This window comes from Gracilinanus agilis, chromosome 6 (genome assembly GCF_016433145.1).
Source record: "Gracilinanus agilis isolate LMUSP501 chromosome 6, AgileGrace, whole genome shotgun sequence".
NCBI lineage: Eukaryota > Metazoa > Chordata > Mammalia > Didelphimorphia > Didelphidae > Gracilinanus > Gracilinanus agilis.
The window spans coordinates 76,394,513-76,413,959 of NC_058135.1; the positions used below are offsets into that span (position 1 = coordinate 76,394,513).

A 19,447-nucleotide genomic window follows, 5' to 3' on the forward strand; every position below is an offset into this window, starting at 1 on the left:
CATCTTTGAGAAACTGAATCAGATGCTTCCTCCTCCGGGAAGTTTTCCTTCATCTTCCCTCTCAGTTGGGAATGTCCTTTCCCTTTCATGTTTAAAAACTTTGAAATTTTCTACTTCTTGAATGTACTTATTATACAGTATTATAGTTCCCTGGTCATGTATCCCATTTGCCTGCCTGACTGCAAGCTGCCTGTGGTACAGAGTCTTATCACATCCTTTCTGGCACCTAGCACAGGACTCTCGACTCTAGATACTTTAGGAATGTCTTCTGAACTTAATAGAGACAAGAATTTGGGCTTAACTTGACTCTTTGGGTGCTTCTCCTTTTTGTGTCATGGATCTCTTCAGCAATCTGGTGAATTTAATGGAAACCCGTCTCAGAATTGGGTTTTTAAACTCATAAAATACAATAATAGTGTGAAAAGAAAGAAATCTAAGGATAATGAAAAACAATTGTTTTCATTATCCTTAGATTCTTTTTTATGCATTTATATATGTGTGTATGTTAAACATTAAAATTCAGTTCTCTCATTCAAGGGTCTCTAATGAAAAGGATGTACTATAGAAAGAGAGTAAAATTTAAAAACATTAGTCTTCTTTATTTTATAATATCTATATGTATATCTATGTTCATGTAGACATATATGCATATATATATATTCGTGTGTGAATATAAAACTTTGTGGACCCCAGATAATATTTGAATAGCTCAATATTAAGCAGTAATAAACCATCTATGCTTCTATACGAGATCCCCTTGGGATACTGATCATAATCCATCCTTGCCTTTGCATTTCATACACATCTTTTCTCTGTCTCCCCATAAATCCTCCACAAAAGAGACAGTGTATTTATCCTTCCCTGTACTTTTTCAAAGAGTATCTGGAATACTGAGACATGCCATCTGTTATCCCTTATTCTCAAAAAAAATTTTTTTTAATATATATTATTATTATCTGATCTTTTCCCCCTCAGATCTTACATTTCCAAATTTTACTTTTTGTGCTATTTAAGATATAGGGAAACAGAGGGGAGAGGATAGGTATTTATATAGTGCCTGTTATGTGTCAGGCACGGTAATAAGCACTTCATATATTTCTAATTTGATCATTGTGAGGTCAGTGATCATACGAGTGCCCATTGGTAATATGTTATGACTTGCTTCTACCCACCATATATCTCTACTTTAGTCACTCACAATTTTAATTTTTCAGTATCTCTGTAATAATAGTAAGAACAACATTTATATATTATATTTATATCATGCTTTATTTATATATTTCATGCATTTATTTTATATATATGTATGCATATATATGTACAAATTTACAATATTTACATAATGCTTTAATATTTCCAATGTGCTTTGCAAATATTATATCATTTGAGCCTCATAATGCTCTGGGAGGTATGTGATAGCTTTTTCCAATTTTATGCATTGTTCTCATTTGTGAGAAAACCAAAAAAGAACAAAGATTCAATGACTTGCCTAGGGTCACGTAACTAGTAAGTTTCTGAGATTGAAATTGAACTCAAGTCTTCCTGATTCCAGATTCAGATTCCAAATTCCAGATCCAGGACTTTATCCACCACACCAAATGGACCGGTCCTGTTACATGATTCATAGCTCTATAGCATTTCTGGAATAACATTAGGGTTTAAAAGATGGGTTTTCATTTCAAGAAGTTGTCTGGGACTGTTCAAAGTGAAGCACATTGTCCCAAATGTAATTCAACCCATTTTAATCCTCTTATTAAATTCTGAATCAACCCCATATCCATTTGTATTGCCTGTCCAAGATGTATATCAGATGGATTAAACAAGCTGTCTATCTTGCTGCATACAATATTCTGATCAGCAGCCATTCTTCTTCCATTTTTTTGCTCATTTGAATTGTTAAACTGAACCCTGGAGCTGTCATGAATATCATTAAGGAGACTGTGAAGTACTTAGGTGCTTGATGCAATCAGCATAAGTTCATCTGCAGTCAGGGGCATCTTCAGAGCCTTGCAATCTTTAGGAAATCTCTATTCCATTGGGTCTTTGCATGAGACTCCTACATCTCCCTGACAATGGAGAACCAGCAACAACAACAACAACAAAATCTCCTAAATACTCCTGAATATATTTTATTATTATAAACATCTAATAATAATTCTTAACCTTTTTTGAATCATAGCCCCTTTTGGTAGTATGACCAAAGCTAAATATCCCTTCTAAGCATAATGTTTATAAATCTATAAAGCAAAATGCATTGGATTACAAAGGAAAGAAATTATATTGAAATAATGATCAGAATATAGATTATTAAAAAGTTCACAGAGAATAAGGATGCATCCTTGAAGATTTCCACTGATTTATTAAAAAATCAGTAAAGTTATCTTGATGGCTGAATTAAGTTTTAAAAATCATTACCAAAAACAATCAAAATAGTAGAATCTTGCCTTTTCCATTCATTTTGTTCAATTTTATGGCTATGAAGATGGGACCCATAGTCGAAAATTGTTCATAAAAAACTATTCATTTTTTCTCACATTATTTTCAAGGATACTCTCAGTATACATGTATATCATTCTCATAAGACTTTGTAGAAATGAGAGAGTAGGCAAGAGAGTCAGAAGTTCATTATTGGCATCCATCTTCCTGATTGCCTTTTGGAGGGGAGGGTAATTGTGTCTTTTGTGAGTTTTCCAATTGTTTTCTCTTATTCTTTTTCAAATAGCTTAAAAATATAATCCACATTGTTTTCAAAATTGTATGGCCCACAATATGGATGTGTCCTGAAAATAATACAGTATAAACAGAGAAATATTGTACCCTGTTAACAGTTGTTTTGGGTTTTTTGTTTGTTTATTTATTTTTACACTGAGTTATAAAATGCTTTAGGAATCCTGATGGCATGGAAAAAGATAAAGATTCCGTTTTCTCTTCTGAAGACTTTTGATTCCTATCAGGACTTTTGGAAAATAGTTTTATTTTCAAGAAGACTATCTTAAAAAATCTTAATAATACAATGGTTAATGCTAGACTTTCAGAACTGGTAGAAAATTACATTAGATATTATACAACATGTTGCATTGTAGAATCAAAAAATCAGCAGGAAACTAGTTTTGTAATCTATTTAGTGACCATTAGAGCTATTTGGAAATTACAGAAAATTCAGGGTGCTGATTCTTTTATATTAGATATAGAATACATAAACTATAATTTCTCTTACAGAACCATTTTTTTCTTAATTTGGTTTTTATTTCCATTAATCATAGCCTTATTTGAAAAAATTAGGTCTCAATGTTGGGTGCAATAATGAACTAGCTAGCTATCTAGTCTAATATTGTCATTTTACAGATGAAGAAACTGAGATCCAAGGAAATTAAAAGACTTGCCCAAGGTAATAAATGACAGGGACTAGATTTGAGCCCAAATCCTCTGATTCTAGAGTATGTATTTTACCATACCTTGAGCAAAAGTGTAATATAAAAATTACTGAGTATAGTAAGGTGGTACAATGCTCTCTCCACCAGACCTGGAGTCAGGAGGACCTAGGTTCAAATTTGATCTCAGATACTTCCTACCTGTGTGACCCTGGGCAAGTCACTTAACCCCAATCAACTAGCCCTTTCACTTCTGTCTTAAAGTTGTTACTAAGAAGGAAAGTAAGGGTTATTAAAAAAAAAAACAAAGAATGCTAGGATGAGAGTCAGGAAACCTAAAATCTTAGTAAATGACCTTGAAGTGTTAATTTCTGTTCTTAAAGCCTCTGTTTCCATATTTGTGAAATGCTCTTTTGTGAGTAATTACTATGAAGCACATAACAATCACAGTATTTAAAGTTTTATCATAAACAACAACAGTTTAATATTAATATTAATAAATTAAATTTTGTGATTTATTAAATACGTCTTTTAAATTTAAATTTAATTTCCCCCCAATTACATGTAAAAACAGTTTCCAACATGTTTCAAAGAATATTGAGTCTCAAATTCTCTCCTTCCCTCTTTTCCCCCAAACTTCCCACCCCCCTTGAGATGGAAAGGTATCTCATAAAGATTTTATATGTGTAATTATATAAAACATTTCCCCACTAATCCTTTTGTAGAAGGAAAATGAAAGAAAAAAAAGATTAAGAAAGTGAAAAAAATTTGCTTTGATCTGAATTCAGATTTAGTTTTTCTCCTCTGGAAGTAGATGGCATTTTCTTATCATGAGTCCTTTGGAATAATTTTTGTCACTTTTTTTTCTTGTTACCTTATTCTTGTCACCTTAAAATGTTCTTCTGATTTTGCTTATTTCACTCTGCTTCAGTTCGTGTAAGTCTTTCCAGGTTTTTCTGAGTTCCTCCTGCCTGTCATTTCTTTTTTTTCCCTTTATTCAAAGATATTTGATTTTCCCAATTACGTGTAATAAGAATTTTCAGCATTTATTTTCTGAAATTATAAGATCCAAGTTGCCTCCCTCTCTCCCTTCCCTCCCTTCTCTCAGAAATATTAAGCAATTTGATCTGCATTATACATGTATTATGCTGTAAAACATACTTCCATATTGGTCATTATTGTAGGAGAATACTCATATAAAACCAAAACCCCCAAATAAAACCATTAGTAAAAAAGAGGGAAAAACAGTATACTTCGATCTGCATTCTGAGATAAACAGTTCTTTCTCTTGAGATGGATAGCATTCTTTGACATAAGTCCTTCACAATTGTCCCAGATTATCATATTGCTAAGAGTAGCTACTACATGTCTTTTCTTACAGCACAATAATATTCCGTTACAATCATATACTATAACTTACTCAACCATTCTCCAATTGATGAATATCTCCTCATTTTCCAATCTTTGTCCCTCCTAAAAAGAGCTGCTTTAAATATTTTTGTGTATATAGACCCCCCCTTTTTTTCTATTTGGTATATTAACCTAGTAATGGTACTGCAGGGTCAAAGGGTATATGCTGTTTTATAGCCCTTTGGGCATAGTCCAGAAAATTGTGCCATTATGATTACTGGGTATTACTTTCCATCCTATTTACCCTTGTTTAGTTTCTGTCCTCTTCTTCCCTTTATTTGTCCTCTTTTCTATCAATCCCATCCCCCCTTCTCTTATCCCTTTCCCCACCTACTTTCCTGTAGAGTATGATAGCTTTCCAAATACAATTGATTGCATATGGTTTTCCCTCCCTGAGCCAATTCTGATGAGAATAAACTCACATCCTATCCTTTCCATTTCCCTCCATCTTCCTCTTCACTGAGAACACTCTTTTATGTGCAATAACTTACACCATTCTATTTTCCCTTTCCCCTCCTCCCAATTCATTTCTCTCTCTCTCATGCCTTAATTTAATTTTTTATATCATTCCATTATATTCAACTCATACCTTCACACTCTATTGTATACTCCTTCTAACTGCCCTAATGCTATTTGGCATTATAAGAATCATCTCCCCATGTAGGGATGTATAGTTTGAACTTATTGAATGTCTTTTGATTTCTCTCTCCTGTCTTCCTTTTTATGATTTTTTTAAGTATTGTATGTGAGAGTCAGATGTTCCATTCAGGTCTGATATTTTTATCAGAAATGTTTGAAAGTTTTCTATCTCATTGAATACCCATTCCATTTTTTCCCTGAAGGAATTTTGTTCAGCTTTGCTGGCTAAATGATTCTTCGTTGAAGTCCTAGCTCCTTTGCCTTCTGGAATATCATATTTCAGGCCCTCCTATCCTTTAATATAGAAGCCGCTAAGTCTTGTGTTATCCTGAATGTAGCTCCCTGATATTTGAATAGTTCCTTTTTGGCTGTTTGCAATATCTTCTCCTTGACCTAGATAGAATTTTGCTATACTATTCCTGGGAGTTATCTTTTCAGGATCTCTTTCAGGAGGTTATCAATGGATTCTTTCGATTTCTATTTTGTTCTCTATTTCTAGACTATGAGGGCTATTTTCTGTGATGATACTTTGAAAGATGGTGTTTAAGCTCTTTTTTTAAACATGGCTTTTAGGTAATCCAATAATGCTTAAATTAACTCTCTTGAATTCATTTTCCAGGTCACTTGTTCTTCCCATGAGGTATTTCACACGTTCTTCTATTTTTTATTCTTTTAACTTTGATTGTTTCTTGATGTCTTCTGTAGTCATAGTTCTACTTGCTCCATTCTAATTTTTAAGACATGATTTTCTTGAGTGAGCCTTTTTACCTCCTTTTCCATTTTTCCAGTTCTACTTTTGTAAAGAATTCTTTTCCTCAGTGAATTTTTGTACCTCTTTTTTAAAAGGACCAGTTCTGTCTTTCAAGAAATTTTCCTCTTCTACATTTTGCATACCGTTTTCCATTTGGCCAAGTCTGCTTTTTAAAAAGATTTTTACTTCTTTGGATTTTTGTGCCTCTTTTACCTGTTGGCCTATTCTGGCTTTTTTAATATATTAATTTCATGAGTATTTTTTGTGCCTCTTTTACCAAGCTGTTGACTTTTTTTTCATGATTTCCTGTATCACCCTCTTTTCTTTTTCCAATTTTTCTTCTACCGTTTATTTGATTTTAATGTCCTTTTTGAGATCTTGTATTAATTCTTTTTAAGATTGAAAGCAATTCATACTTTTCTTGGAGTCTTTGGATGAAGCAGTATTGCCCTTTGCTGTTTTCTTCTGAGTTTGAGTCTAATATCAACAAAAGAAGTTTCTATGTTGTTTTTTTATTGTTGTTTGCTCATTTTTCTTCATTTATCTTTTCTTTTAGTTAAAAATATGTTAAAGTTGGGCTCTGTAACTATGGTGAAGGGTGCACTATTCCAAGTTTCAGGTTCTTTGTGTAGGTGCCTTCAGAGCTGGCAGTGGAGGTCTGTCTGCTTTCAGGTCTTCCAAGATGGTATGCTATTGAAAGGAGTGTTGAACACTCTCTCAGTCTGTGCTCTTGTCTATAAGTCACCCCAAACACTCTTTTACTTCCTTGAAACTATGACCAGATTCCCCTGCTTCCCTGTGGCTGCAAATGCTGGTATATGCTGGTGCTCCTCCTCATACTACAACTGTACCCCAGGTCTGTGAACTGGTTCTGAGTAAGGACAATGTGACAAGAGTCTTATATCCAAATCCAGGAAAGGGACCCCTATAATCAACTTCTGGGCAATTGTCCAACACTTAATACTGTCTGTGGTTAAGAGTTCCAGAAGTCTTGACTGCTGCTTTAGCTGTGTCCAAAGCCTATTGCTTTGGTGGGGCTAACATGGTACACTGTGGTCCACCATCACTCTAGGGTACTAGATCCCTCATCTTGGCCTTCTAAATAGTTTGGGGTTGAAAAATTATTTCATCTTGTCTTTTTGTAGGTATGCTATTCCTGGATTCATTTTGAGTCTTTATATAACATTGCTTTTTGGAGGATAATTTGGTAGAAATCAGTTGGGTCCCTTTACCTTCTCAGCCATTTTGGCTCCACTTCCCCTATTAAATAAATGTCTTAAGCATTTTATAAAATTAAGGTTCATGTCTTGCCTTTGATACTTATAAGATGTGTTACTCTGGCCACTTAAGTCCCTTCTTCTCATAGCACCATAATTAACTCTCTAAGACTCTAAGCTGCCAAGAAGATCCTGATCTGCAACCATAGAAGTAGAAAGAGTTCTCCAAACCAGTGGTCCTTATCCCTTATAAGATGATGTCAAATGGAGATATACATTTTATCTTTTTAATGGCACATCTATCATATAGTAGAATTTAACAATCGCTCATATTTAGATAGTTCCTTAAGGTTTACAAAGCCTTTTCTCCACATTACTGTAAGGAAGAAAGTATGGTTATCATTACCATTTTACAAAATAGAAAACTGCTTTTTAATTTTAAAACAATAATTCCTGGGGTGAATGACTTGAATATAAAGAAGGAAACTATAAGAAAATTAGGCAAACACAGAATACTATACTTGTCAGATCTCTAGGAAAGATTTTAAAACCAAGCAAGAGAAAAAATTACAAAATGTAAAAAAAATAATTTTGATTACATTAAATTAAAAAGGTTTTGTACAAACAAAAACGATGCAACTAAAATCAGAAGGGAAACAACAAACTGGGAAAAAATCTTTATAACAAAAAACACTGACAAAGGTCTAATTACTCAAATATACAAGGAGGTAAATCAATTGTACAAAAAATCAAGCCATTCTCCAATTGATAAATGGGCAAGGGACATGAATAGGCAATTTTCAGATAGAGAAATCAAAACTATCAATAAGCACATGAGAAAGTGTTCTAAATCTCTAATAATTAGAGAAATGCAAATCAAAACAACTATGAGGTATCACCTCACACCTAGCAAGTTGGCTAAAATGAAAGAAGGGGAGAATAATGAATGCTGGAGGGGATGTCGCAAAATTGGGACATTAATGCATTGCTGTTGGAGTTGTGAATTGATCCAATAATTCTGGATGGCAATTTGGAACTATACCCAAAGAGTGCTAAAAGATTGCCTGCCCTTTGATCCAGCCATAGCATTTCTGGGTTTGTACCCCAAAGAGATCATAGAGAAAAAGCCATGTACAAAAATATTTATAGCTGTGCTTTTTGTGGTGGCAAAAAACTGGAAAATGAGCGTATGCCCTTCAATTGTAGAATGTCTGAACAAATTGTGGTATATGCTGGTGATGGAATATTATTGTGCTCAAAGGAATAATGAACTGGAGGAATTCCATGTGAACTGGAAAGACCTCCAGGAATTGATGCAGAGTGAAAGGAGCAGAGCCAGAAGAACACTGTACACAGAGACTGATACTGTGGTAAAATTGAATGTAATGGACATCTGTACTAACAGCAGTGCAATGACCCAGGACAATTCTGAGGGATTTATGGAAAAGAACATTACCCTCATTCAGAGGAAAAACTACAGGAGAGGAAACACAGAAGAAAAACAACTGCTTGAACACATGGGTTGATGCGGACACGATTTGGATGTAGACTCTTAATGACCACCCTAGGACAATTATCAATAATATGGAAATAGGTCCTGATCGATGACACAGGAAGAAACCAGTGGAAATGTGCGTTGCCTACTGGAGGAAAGGGGAGTGGTGAGAGAGAGAACAGGAACATGAATCATGTAACCATGGAAAAATTTTTTTTCTAAAAATTAAATAAATAAATAAAAAATACCTGAGCTGGCATTCATATCCAGATCCCCTTATTCTAAGTCTAACCTTCCTTCCACTATCCTACACTTCCTCTTTTTTAGGGTGGAAAAGGGACCTTTGAGATCATCTAGTCCAACCCTCTCATGCTACAAATAATCCAGTGGTTAAACCATTTCTCCAAGTTCTCATAGATAATAGGTGATGATGTAGGATTGAAGCTCAAGATTCCCTGATTTGAAATCTAGTGACCTTTCTAGTAAATTGTCCTGATAGTAAACCTTAATAAAGAATCTGATTATACCCAAACTCTAAATATTCTCTGCCATATTGTTGGCATTTTATCTTATAAACATCAATATTTCCATGATTGTATTCCTGGAGTAGGGAGGTATTTATGGGATAATGAACATTATAAGTGCAAACAGTTAAAAGCCTAGATATAGAAACAATACAGTATATGTATTATATTATATACTTTACTAGAATTTTAAGATACCTTCAAATGCATCCTTTAAGAAGACATTGAACAGGACAGCTAAGTGGCTTAGAGGATTGAGAGTCAGGGCTAGAGAAGGAAGGTCCTATATTCAATTCTGGTCTCAGACACTCCCTAGCTGTGTGACATTGGGAAAGTCACTTAAATCCCATGTGCTTACCCCATATTGTTCTTTTGTCTTGGAACCAACCCTTAGTATTGCTTCTAAGAAAGAAGGTAAGGTTTGTTGTTTTTTTTAAAAAAAGGCATTAAACAAAACAAGAAAGTTAGAATTAAGTCAATATTTATAAATCTCACAAGTACTATATGGTGGAAAAGAGAGCTTATTTAGCTTGCCTAATATATTTTTTTATAACTCTTACCAAATAGTACCATTTCTAAGGCAGAAGTATGTCAATGGCTAGTCAATCTGGATATCAAGACTTGTGCTGTCAGAGACTCTAAAACAAGGCTCTAACTTCTAGTCCAGAAGTCAAAATTCCCTTTTATAAGAAAACCTAGTTAATAACTAGTGAGGGAATTCTTGACCAATAAGAGTGGTCTTTTTCAACTCAAAGAGAACTGTGCTTGAGAGTTAGATACATGTATTGTTTGCATTTCTTGAAAAAACCCTTGCAGGCTTTCTTGAGGTTCAGATCTGGTGGTGCTAAATAGTTTTTAATTACTATAGTTTTAATACCACTTTAATATTAAAATATGCTAAGTGTTTTTGCAAAATTAATGCTCGTGCATTTGTTAAAAGACTTTATTTATCAGTTTACTATCTAATATTACAAAAAGTTGTTTATGTTTGGCTAGCTGTCTTACACATTGACTCCTGAGATCAGCAAATCTGATTTATCTACTCACAGGAAGAACCAATCCTATAGAACCCAGTTAGATAAAGGTTTTTGCTCATTTTGAATTTAGGTATTACTGCTGCCCACCCAAAAATGGATGCTTTCCTTTTTTGCTACTCATATATCTTTGAAACATATTTGGTGTATTTCTTAGAGAAATGGCCTTGGAATGAGAAAAAATAATACCTGGGGTGAATGACCTGAATATAAAGAAGGAAACTATAAGAAAATTAGGCAAACACAGAATAGTATACTTGTCAGATCTCTGGGAAAGGAAATCCAACATTGGGCTTAATATAATGTAATACATTAAAATATGCATTAAAATAATGTAATCTTCTTGTATTAATGTACATATGAACATAATTTTACAAATGAACGTCTCTTTTGAGCTGTGTTATTGCTAGGTGGCACAGTAGTGACTAGAGTGCCACCCCGGGAATGAGGAAGACTCACCTTCCTGAGTTCAAATATGGCCTCAGACACTTAGTAGTTGTATGACCCTGGGCAAATCACTTCACCCTCTTTACCTCAATTTCCTCATCTATAAAATGGACTAAAGAAGGCCATGGCAAACTACTGCAGTATCTTTGCCAAGAAAACTCCAAATGGGGTCATGAAGAATTAAACACAACTGTAAAACGACTAAACAACCACAACAAATTTTGACACTCTTAGGAATGAAGAGATTAGTTTCTATGGAAGAGCTTTGTGTACAATAGCAGACATGATTTTATTTCCTGAGTCCAGTGATAGAGGGGCAATCCAAAGACAGGAAGATGGCTGTAGTAAAACTCAAATTGGATCACAGCAAAATCTGGAAGCCTTAGGAAAGCCACTTTAAGTTTTGATAATCATTTGAAATCATCCTCATTTTCCAAACTTAGTTGGGATTATTTTATTATTCTTCATTTATATATATTTATATTTATATTCATTGTTTTTATATTTATATTTATTATATAGGATAATTTTATTATGCCGTCTACATTCGGAAAATGAGAATGATTAAATTAATTTTATTAGTTTACATGGACAATTGTTGGGGACAAATTAGCTATGGAGAATGATTTTTTTTTCAAAATTTAAAGGTAGGTTTGTTGACTTTTTTTCCTGAATTTGCCACACCATTTGTATTTTCAGAGTCACAGGCGGGGAGCTCTTTGAGGACATAGTGGCAAGAGAATATTACAGTGAAGCAGATGCCAGGTAAGTGACTCCTTCATAACATCCATGCTTATGTTTGGCCTTTGAGATCAAGTATTATTTGTGTTCACATGGAAAGATTCATCACACACTCGGTGTCCTTGAGAAACATTGTTGTGATACCATGGCCTTTTGTCACCATTAGAGCCTCCTTAATGATGTCTATCTATTCTGAGGCTCTCTAAGAGCATCTTTTTTTTTTTTTGAGGAAAAAATATCTGCTCTAAAATTAAAATTTTGTTCTAATTAATATTTAGAGTCCAACCTCTATGGTCACATACTTAAAGAGACTTCTAATGTACCCTCCAGCTCTAAATTTTTGTGTGATGCTATGGCCTCATCTTGATATCTTGGCACAGTGAAGAACTCTTGTCCATCCCCCTCATTATTAAGAGTGTAATTAAGAAAATGTTCCTTTTTGTACATGCATGGCACTCTTCCTTTGGTTACCACAAATAATGAGATGTATGTTGGCCTGGCATATAGGCTGACATGAATTCTTCTATTTATAAATGTAGGTTATCCTGTCCTACAAATAAATCTTTTTATGTCTCATGTTAAGTAGCTATGGGTAGCTTCTTTTATCCTGTGAGCAAATACTTGTATTTGTATATTTGCGCATGCACATGTACACACACCCCATTTAATAATTTAAGCTTCTTTTTCAAATTTAACTCCAATTTGCCTTTTTATAGTTGTAGAGGGAATTGGTACTACTTAGCATGTTTTGTAGGACTAATTAAACACAACCACCGCTTAATTTTTATACAATGGCATTTTCACTGCATTGCCATAGTCAAATCAAACTTCCCAGTAATTGAGAATGGATTAAGTGAAGAATGAGCTGTTTTATTTACCAAACAAAACAAATCTAGCATCATTATTGACAACATCACCAAACCACAAGTCCCCTCATCAGGCTATTGTAAAGAAGCCCCAAATAAGCCCCAACTTGTTTTTGGAAAGTAATTATTTATACCAGGCAAGTAGAAAGGACGACTAATTTCTTTTAGATTTTATCTTAGAACACTTCATTAGATCAGTGCTATTAATGATATTTCAACTCAACAAACATTTTTGAAGTGTCTGCTATATATAATACAAGACACTGTGCTTAGAACATGAACACTTCTGAAATTAACTTACCCCTTCAATCAGAGAGGGGTAAACTAATATTTTACATTTTTTCCCTTTATCATCACTTATATGTATGTTTAGAATGAGCCATCATTCTCACGAACCCAAAAGCCTCCATGCATATTTCATCCTTCAGCATTAAAAGTGGTAAATTACTGTAGGAGCGGTATAGTTAAGGCACAAAGAGAGAAAACATTCTCTTCTTCCATCTCAATATAAATCAAATTTGTAGGTTATTGGACTGAAAAGGTTTCATAATCAAGGGTTATATTTTCTCATATTTGTTATGGAGTAGAGAACCAGACAATATTCTTGTTGGTAAAAAAATACAGGGAAAATCTCTACTTTAAATCCTGTAATTGTCTAAGACTTACTTCTGAGTTTAATTTCACATGAGAAGAAGAAATCTGTGGTATCCTGTCTTTAAAGCTTTGATATAATCCTCAGAAAAGATCATCAAACATTTCATTGTAGACATGCAGGCTCAACCAAAGGCAAGCTTTAGAATAGCTCTGTAAACCCATTTCTGCCCACATTTTTGACCCCAGATTTCCTAACAAATTTATCTTTAACATGTATCATTACTGGTTTACTTATTACCTGCTTTTCAGAGTACCTTTTATAGCTTTAAGGATGACTTTGTTCATTAAAATGAGACTGTTTTACATAAAAATTACATTGGCATTAGAGACTTAGAAATAAATTTTTAAATCATTTACAAAAAAAATCATGCATTTCTTTTTAAGTGATGAGATGAGCACTGTTTGAGAGTGACATTAGAATATACCTAGAATATATCTATATATAACCTTAAGTGAATAGCCTTCCAAAACATTAAATAATTGCAATCACTAACAAATATTTTTTAATAAAAAGTGGCATGTAGAATATAAGTTCAAAGGTGTGTTTGTTGTCCTTTTAACTGGGTTGCTTCTAAAAGATTATGAACAGATTTTCATATTGATGAGACTACATGATTGCAATATAATTTATTCAAAGTACAATTTGCTTTGTAGAAATTTAATTTCATGTATTAGTTGGATTAATGCATTTTCTGTTATTTTACATCATATTAAATGATGAAATAAATGATAAATCTTATTTTATTAATACCATATAAATGATGATTATTTAATTTATACTTTTTAAATGATAAATACTATTAGGAGACGCTGGCAAAGTCACTTTAACTCTAGGCAGGTCTCTAAGACCATATATGTTGCAGAGAAAATGCCAGCCTTCACTGAAAGAGGCAATTTCCTTTCTTGGAAGATTCCCATATAAATGAAATCACAAATGAAAGTCTTTATTCCTATTCTAAATAAGAGAGGTAAAGATGGCTTCATCCTCACCTATAAATGACTTGTATTTACATGTGCAACTGACATGTTTAACATTTCTGTGTGTTGATAGCTAATGGCAAGCACTATATAGGTGCCATTCAATGCCTTTCCCTTAATTTAATTAGCATTCCATTTCCTATCCATGAACCTTTCTCAAGTATGGAATAAATCATGGATTTCTACGGAGTGATAAGCAAGTTTTCCTTTGCTACTTCTGGGGGGGGGGTTAAGGCATTTAGGCGTTTATCATTTTTCTCTGAGATTCTTCAGTTAAGCTTTATATATATATATATATATATATGTATGTATGTATGTATATATATTTCTAGCCCTCAAGAACCCAAAACCATTGAGCGGGAAATTATTTAGTCGAGCTGCTTTGGCCAAAACTTTGCCTGTGCTATTTGGTGACTACATTGGTTTCTCCCCAACAGTCTATAANTTTACATGTGCAACTGACATGTTTAACATTTCTGTGTGTTGAGAGCTAATGGCAAGCACTATATAGGTGCCATTCAATGCCTTTCCCTTAATTTAATTAGCATTCCTTTTCCTATCCATGAACCTTTCTCAAGTATGGAATAAATCATGGATTTCTACGGAGTGATAAGCAAGTTTTCCTTTGCTACTTCTGGGGGGGGGGTGGGTTAAGGCATTTAGGCGTTTATCATTTTTCTCTGAGATTCTTCAGTTAAGCTTTATATATATATATATAAAGCTTAACTGAAGAATATATATATATATTTCTAGCCCTCAACAACCCAGAACCATTGAGCGGGAAATTATCTAGTCGAGCTGCTTTGGCCAAAACTTTGCCTGTGCTATTTGGTGACTACATTGGTTTCTCCCCAACAGTCTATAAAAAGAACCTTCTTTCAATTCAGAAAGATGCGCACTTCATTTTTTTCCTTTTGTTTCACTTTTACCACCATCTCTGTTTATCCTCATGTTTCGACACCTATGTTTCCTTGTGACCTCAGATTTTAAACAGTTTTCTCTGAGCATGAAAAATGCCAATTTCCAATCTGCCCTTCACTGCATAATTTCCCAGGATTCTTATTATGGGAAGTTTTAACAAAATTCGTTTCTTTGGAGAAAAATATGGTTTCTTAATAGACATGGATATACAAATGGATTTGTATGTTTTTAATGAAAAACACAAATTGTTTTATCTGATCCAGTCACAAATTCTCTGTCAAGTTGTCTTTCCTTTTTGTTACATCCAGAAATTGCTTTCTTTAGCATAATTCAATCCCAGTTTGGTGTAAAATTCCAAGACTCCTGAAGAAATGTAATTTGTGTGTTTCCTTTTAACTCCCGTTTTATTTTGAATTCAATGTGATTATGTGCCTTTAAAATGTTTTCCCTCCCATTTTGCCCTTGTATCTTTGCAGTCATTGTATACAGCAGATTCTAGAAAGCGTAAATCATTGTCACCTAAATGGCATAGTTCACAGGGACCTGAAGGTCAGTATATGGAGCCTATGAATCTGATAACCAGAAGCTTTCTGGGGAAGGGCAGAGGGTGGGTATCTAACACGGACTCCTTGCCTTTCCTCCTTTTCCCCCAAATGACTAAATGATTAAAAAAAAATGCATGACGTTCTCTTTCCAGTTTGCTCATCTGCAGGCTAAACATACATCACAGCAAAAGGAAAGGAAGCTTTTTTATTTTTATTTTTTAAGGCCTTAACATTTAGGTTAACCATTAAGAGATATAGCCCAACTTGTGCATTATGATCCGGGAAAGGGGAAATTCCGTCCCTTGTCCAGCACTGACCTAGAGATAGCCCTGGGCTGTGATGTATGTCTGTCTGTAGATTTAAACACCACTTCTGTTCTGAGACCTTGGGTCACAGTAGGCGAACCACTGGCCGCACATCTGCTCCACTCAAGCCGGATCACCCCTCCCAGGCAAGACTTAACAATCGCCGACCGCAAGAACCGCAAGAAGTTAACAATCTATCCAAACTTCATTCATTGTGGAGCTTTTAGGAAAAAATGGAGAGGGGCGGAACTAAACTTAGGGCTCCCAGAACACTTTTTTTTTTTTACACATTTTGTTTCTAATTGGATTTTTTTCCTAACGAGCTTTTCTGCGGGACCGGAGCAGAAATCAAATGCAGCCCACATTAATCGTTCATTTGAACGCAAAGCCTGGCGACCCGGGACAGCCGGGATCCTGACTCTTCAGGGTCGGTACCTTCTGTACCTGAGCTTTGCGTGCAAACATCTTGAGGGGCTTTCTCTCCCTCCCCCCAACCCCGCCGCAGCCGCTGGCCAGCTGTGTACTGTGACCCGGTCTCTCTGAGGGTATACAGATAGTGAGTGTCCGCTTGGAACTAACACGCGCCCCCTGGTGTTTGCATGCAGTCATTGCATTCAGCAGATCCTGGAGGCTGTGCTCCATTGCCATCAGATGGGTGTAGTCCATCGGGATCTTAAGGTGAGTAATGCCGTTGGAGTAGCTGTGACGCCCCACAGTTCCGAACTACTGTTCAGCTGCAATTATGCTCATAAAGGCAAAAAAAAAAAAGCCTGAAATATGACTCATTCCATGACTTTTTGAAAATTCTTTGACTCATTACAACCTACCCTTGTGTGACGCATACTTGAGACTTACATAAAATCTCCTTAGATCAAAAGGAAAATAATGTCTTGCCATTGGCAAGAAATAGGATGAACTTTCCTTTTTTCTCTGAATGGACCAAACCCCTGGAAATGACTTCTTTTATCTTAATGGGCTTAATTAATTTGCCACTTCCATCCCAAAGTGTTTTTTTTTCATGTTTTTTAAAATATTTCTTCAAGGTGGCATATAGATAAATTTTAATAATTATATTCTGGGGGGGCAGCTGGGTAGCTCAGTGGAGTGAGAGTCAGGCCTAGAGACAGGAGATCCTAGGTTCAAACCCGGCCTCAGCCATTTCCAAGCTGTGTGACCCTGGGCAAGTCACTTGACCCCCATTGCCCACCCTTACCAATCTTCCACCTATGAGACAATACACCAAAGTACAAGGGTTTAAAAAAAATAATCATATTCTGGCATTTTGAAATCCATATTCTCTCCCTCCTTCCTAAGACAGCAGGTGATATGATATAGGTTGTACATGTGCTGTCTTGCAATAGAAATCTCCATGTTCATCATGTAAAAGACACATATCACTTACACTAGAGCAAAATTCATGGAGGAAATAAAGTGAAGAATGGCATTTGCTATAATTTGTATTCAGACTCCATCAGGTCCTTCTAAGGCTACGGAGAACCTTTCAAGAGTCCCTTGGAATTGTTCTGAACATCCTAAAGTTGTCTTAGTGTATGTTTTCAAGCCAGGTTTATTCTCTGTGACAAATGGATTTGATCCACTCTACCTGCTTTCCCTTGGCATTGAAGACAAGAAGTTTGCCCTCGTTACCCATTAGAGTCCAAAGGACCCTTTATGTCACCCATGAAAACTAAACTAGTGACCTACAATGACTGTTTCCCTAATAAAAAGGTTCACTAAAGGATAGCTTGTAAGTTCCATTATATCCTATATATTCATTTCCTTCCTTTAATGTGATGGTAGTTCTTGAAAATAATGAATCAGATTAGATTGTGCATTTCTCTTTCAAATATCAACTCAGTGATTATTCAGACTACAAGTCTAGGAACTTTAATGCAAGCAAATGCAGGATAGGGTCATTTGGATATAGAGTCATTCCAGAATATCATGCTATTCTGGACATGGAAAAATGTGGAGAGAATGTGATTCAAGTAGCTGAGCCTCCTTGTGAAATTCTGGAATTTTTAAAAATCTTTTTTTAAGTTTGTAAGTGTGGTTTATGATGACAGTATTTCTATTTGTTTAGTAGGTGTGATTATTAATGGATAAGGTCCATCTAAAGATCTCTATCAACTCTCTTTATGCCTTTATCAGCAACTCAGGACTGATGACATACTTATTAAATCTGAACGAACCAAAACTGGGAGGGAGAAATAAAATAGTAAATATTAGAGTGAGATAAAGAAAGTTTTTGAAAGATTAGAATGATAAGCTGAATCTAAGAAGATCAAGTTTAATAGAGATGAATGTAAAGTTGCTTCAAAGAATAGCTCCATGAATATCAAAAAAGGAACATGACTAGAGAAAGGTTAATGTGAAAAAGATCTGTTGGTCTTAATAGGCTACAAGTTTAGAAGGAGTCAGTTATATAATGTGACTGGAAGCAAAGTCAACTGCACCTTGGGCTACATTATAAGTATCTACTGTACTATATATTTTCCTGTGCTATCCTATGTCCAAACAGGAAAGTGATAGTACAATCAATGCCCATCTGTGAATTCCTTGAGGTCAGGCACTATCTTCAGCCTCTTTCTGTATTCTCAACGTTTAGCAGTGTCTGGCACATAGCGAGCAGAGACTGACTGACTGGTGCACTTATATTCAATTCCTGATACTTCATTTCAAGAAGAGACGCTGATAAACTGGAGTTGATTTGAGGAAGGAATTTACAGTGATGAGATCTAAAGCCAAGTTACGGAAAGTTAGTTGGAGAATCTGGGGATGTTTATCCTGGAGAAGAAAAGATTTAGGGGAATCCTCATATTTTGTCTTTAAATATTTGAGAGGCTACTTCTTTGAAGGGTAATATATGTCCGGGCACTGTCCATCTAGAGGCAATATAGCACAGTTTCTTTAATGTTGCTCATTTGGAATCCCACATGAATAATTAGGACCAAAGGTTGAGTATTATATAATGAGTCATATTTGTGGTTTAATATAGGGAAAATTTTTGCCTAATAGTTAGAGCTGTCCACAAGTAGAATGGGTCACTCTGTATCTAGAGATCTTCATACTCTCATCAGAGATCTTCAAGATGTGGTAGGATGGTGATTGTATGAAGCTTTTATTCATCTGCACCTTTCATGGTCTTTCTTCTGACTCTGGAGGACTTGTGTAGAGATTATGCTAGGGAGTCTTTCAGAAATAAATATATTGTAGTGCAATAATGAGATTATATTATAGTCATGCCTTAGGAGAAATTAATGTTTGGGTTATAGGTAGACTATGACATCCTTCCAGGTCCGAAATTTTATCATTCCATGATGTGTTTTTTCAAGTACGGGCAAATAAATCAGGTAGCATTGGAATCTCCAGAAAGGTATGTCCAGCAAACTATTAGAAATGTAGCCCTGGAGTTTAGGGGAGAATTTAAGAATGATATATAGATTTGGAATTAATAAAGGAATTTATAGGTTTCCGATTCCCTGAGTTCATCAAGAAGGTAATGAGAGTAGCCTGTCTAGTTCAGGGCTGCTAGAGGCATGCACATGT

At 34.9% G+C, this 19,447-nt stretch overlaps 1 protein-coding gene across 1 annotated transcript in view; it reads left to right on the plus strand.

Moving 5' to 3' along the window:
• Positions 1-19,447, plus strand: part of LOC123252280 (calcium/calmodulin-dependent protein kinase type II subunit delta) — a 366,372-nt gene that overhangs the window by 251,878 nt on the left and 95,047 nt on the right. Inside the window, exons 5-6 of the mRNA XM_044681659.1 lie at positions 11,588-11,653; positions 16,504-16,576. Of these exons, the coding sequence (XP_044537594.1) occupies positions 11,588-11,653; positions 16,504-16,576 (139 nt within the window). The remainder of the gene's footprint in view (positions 1-11,587; positions 11,654-16,503; positions 16,577-19,447) is intronic.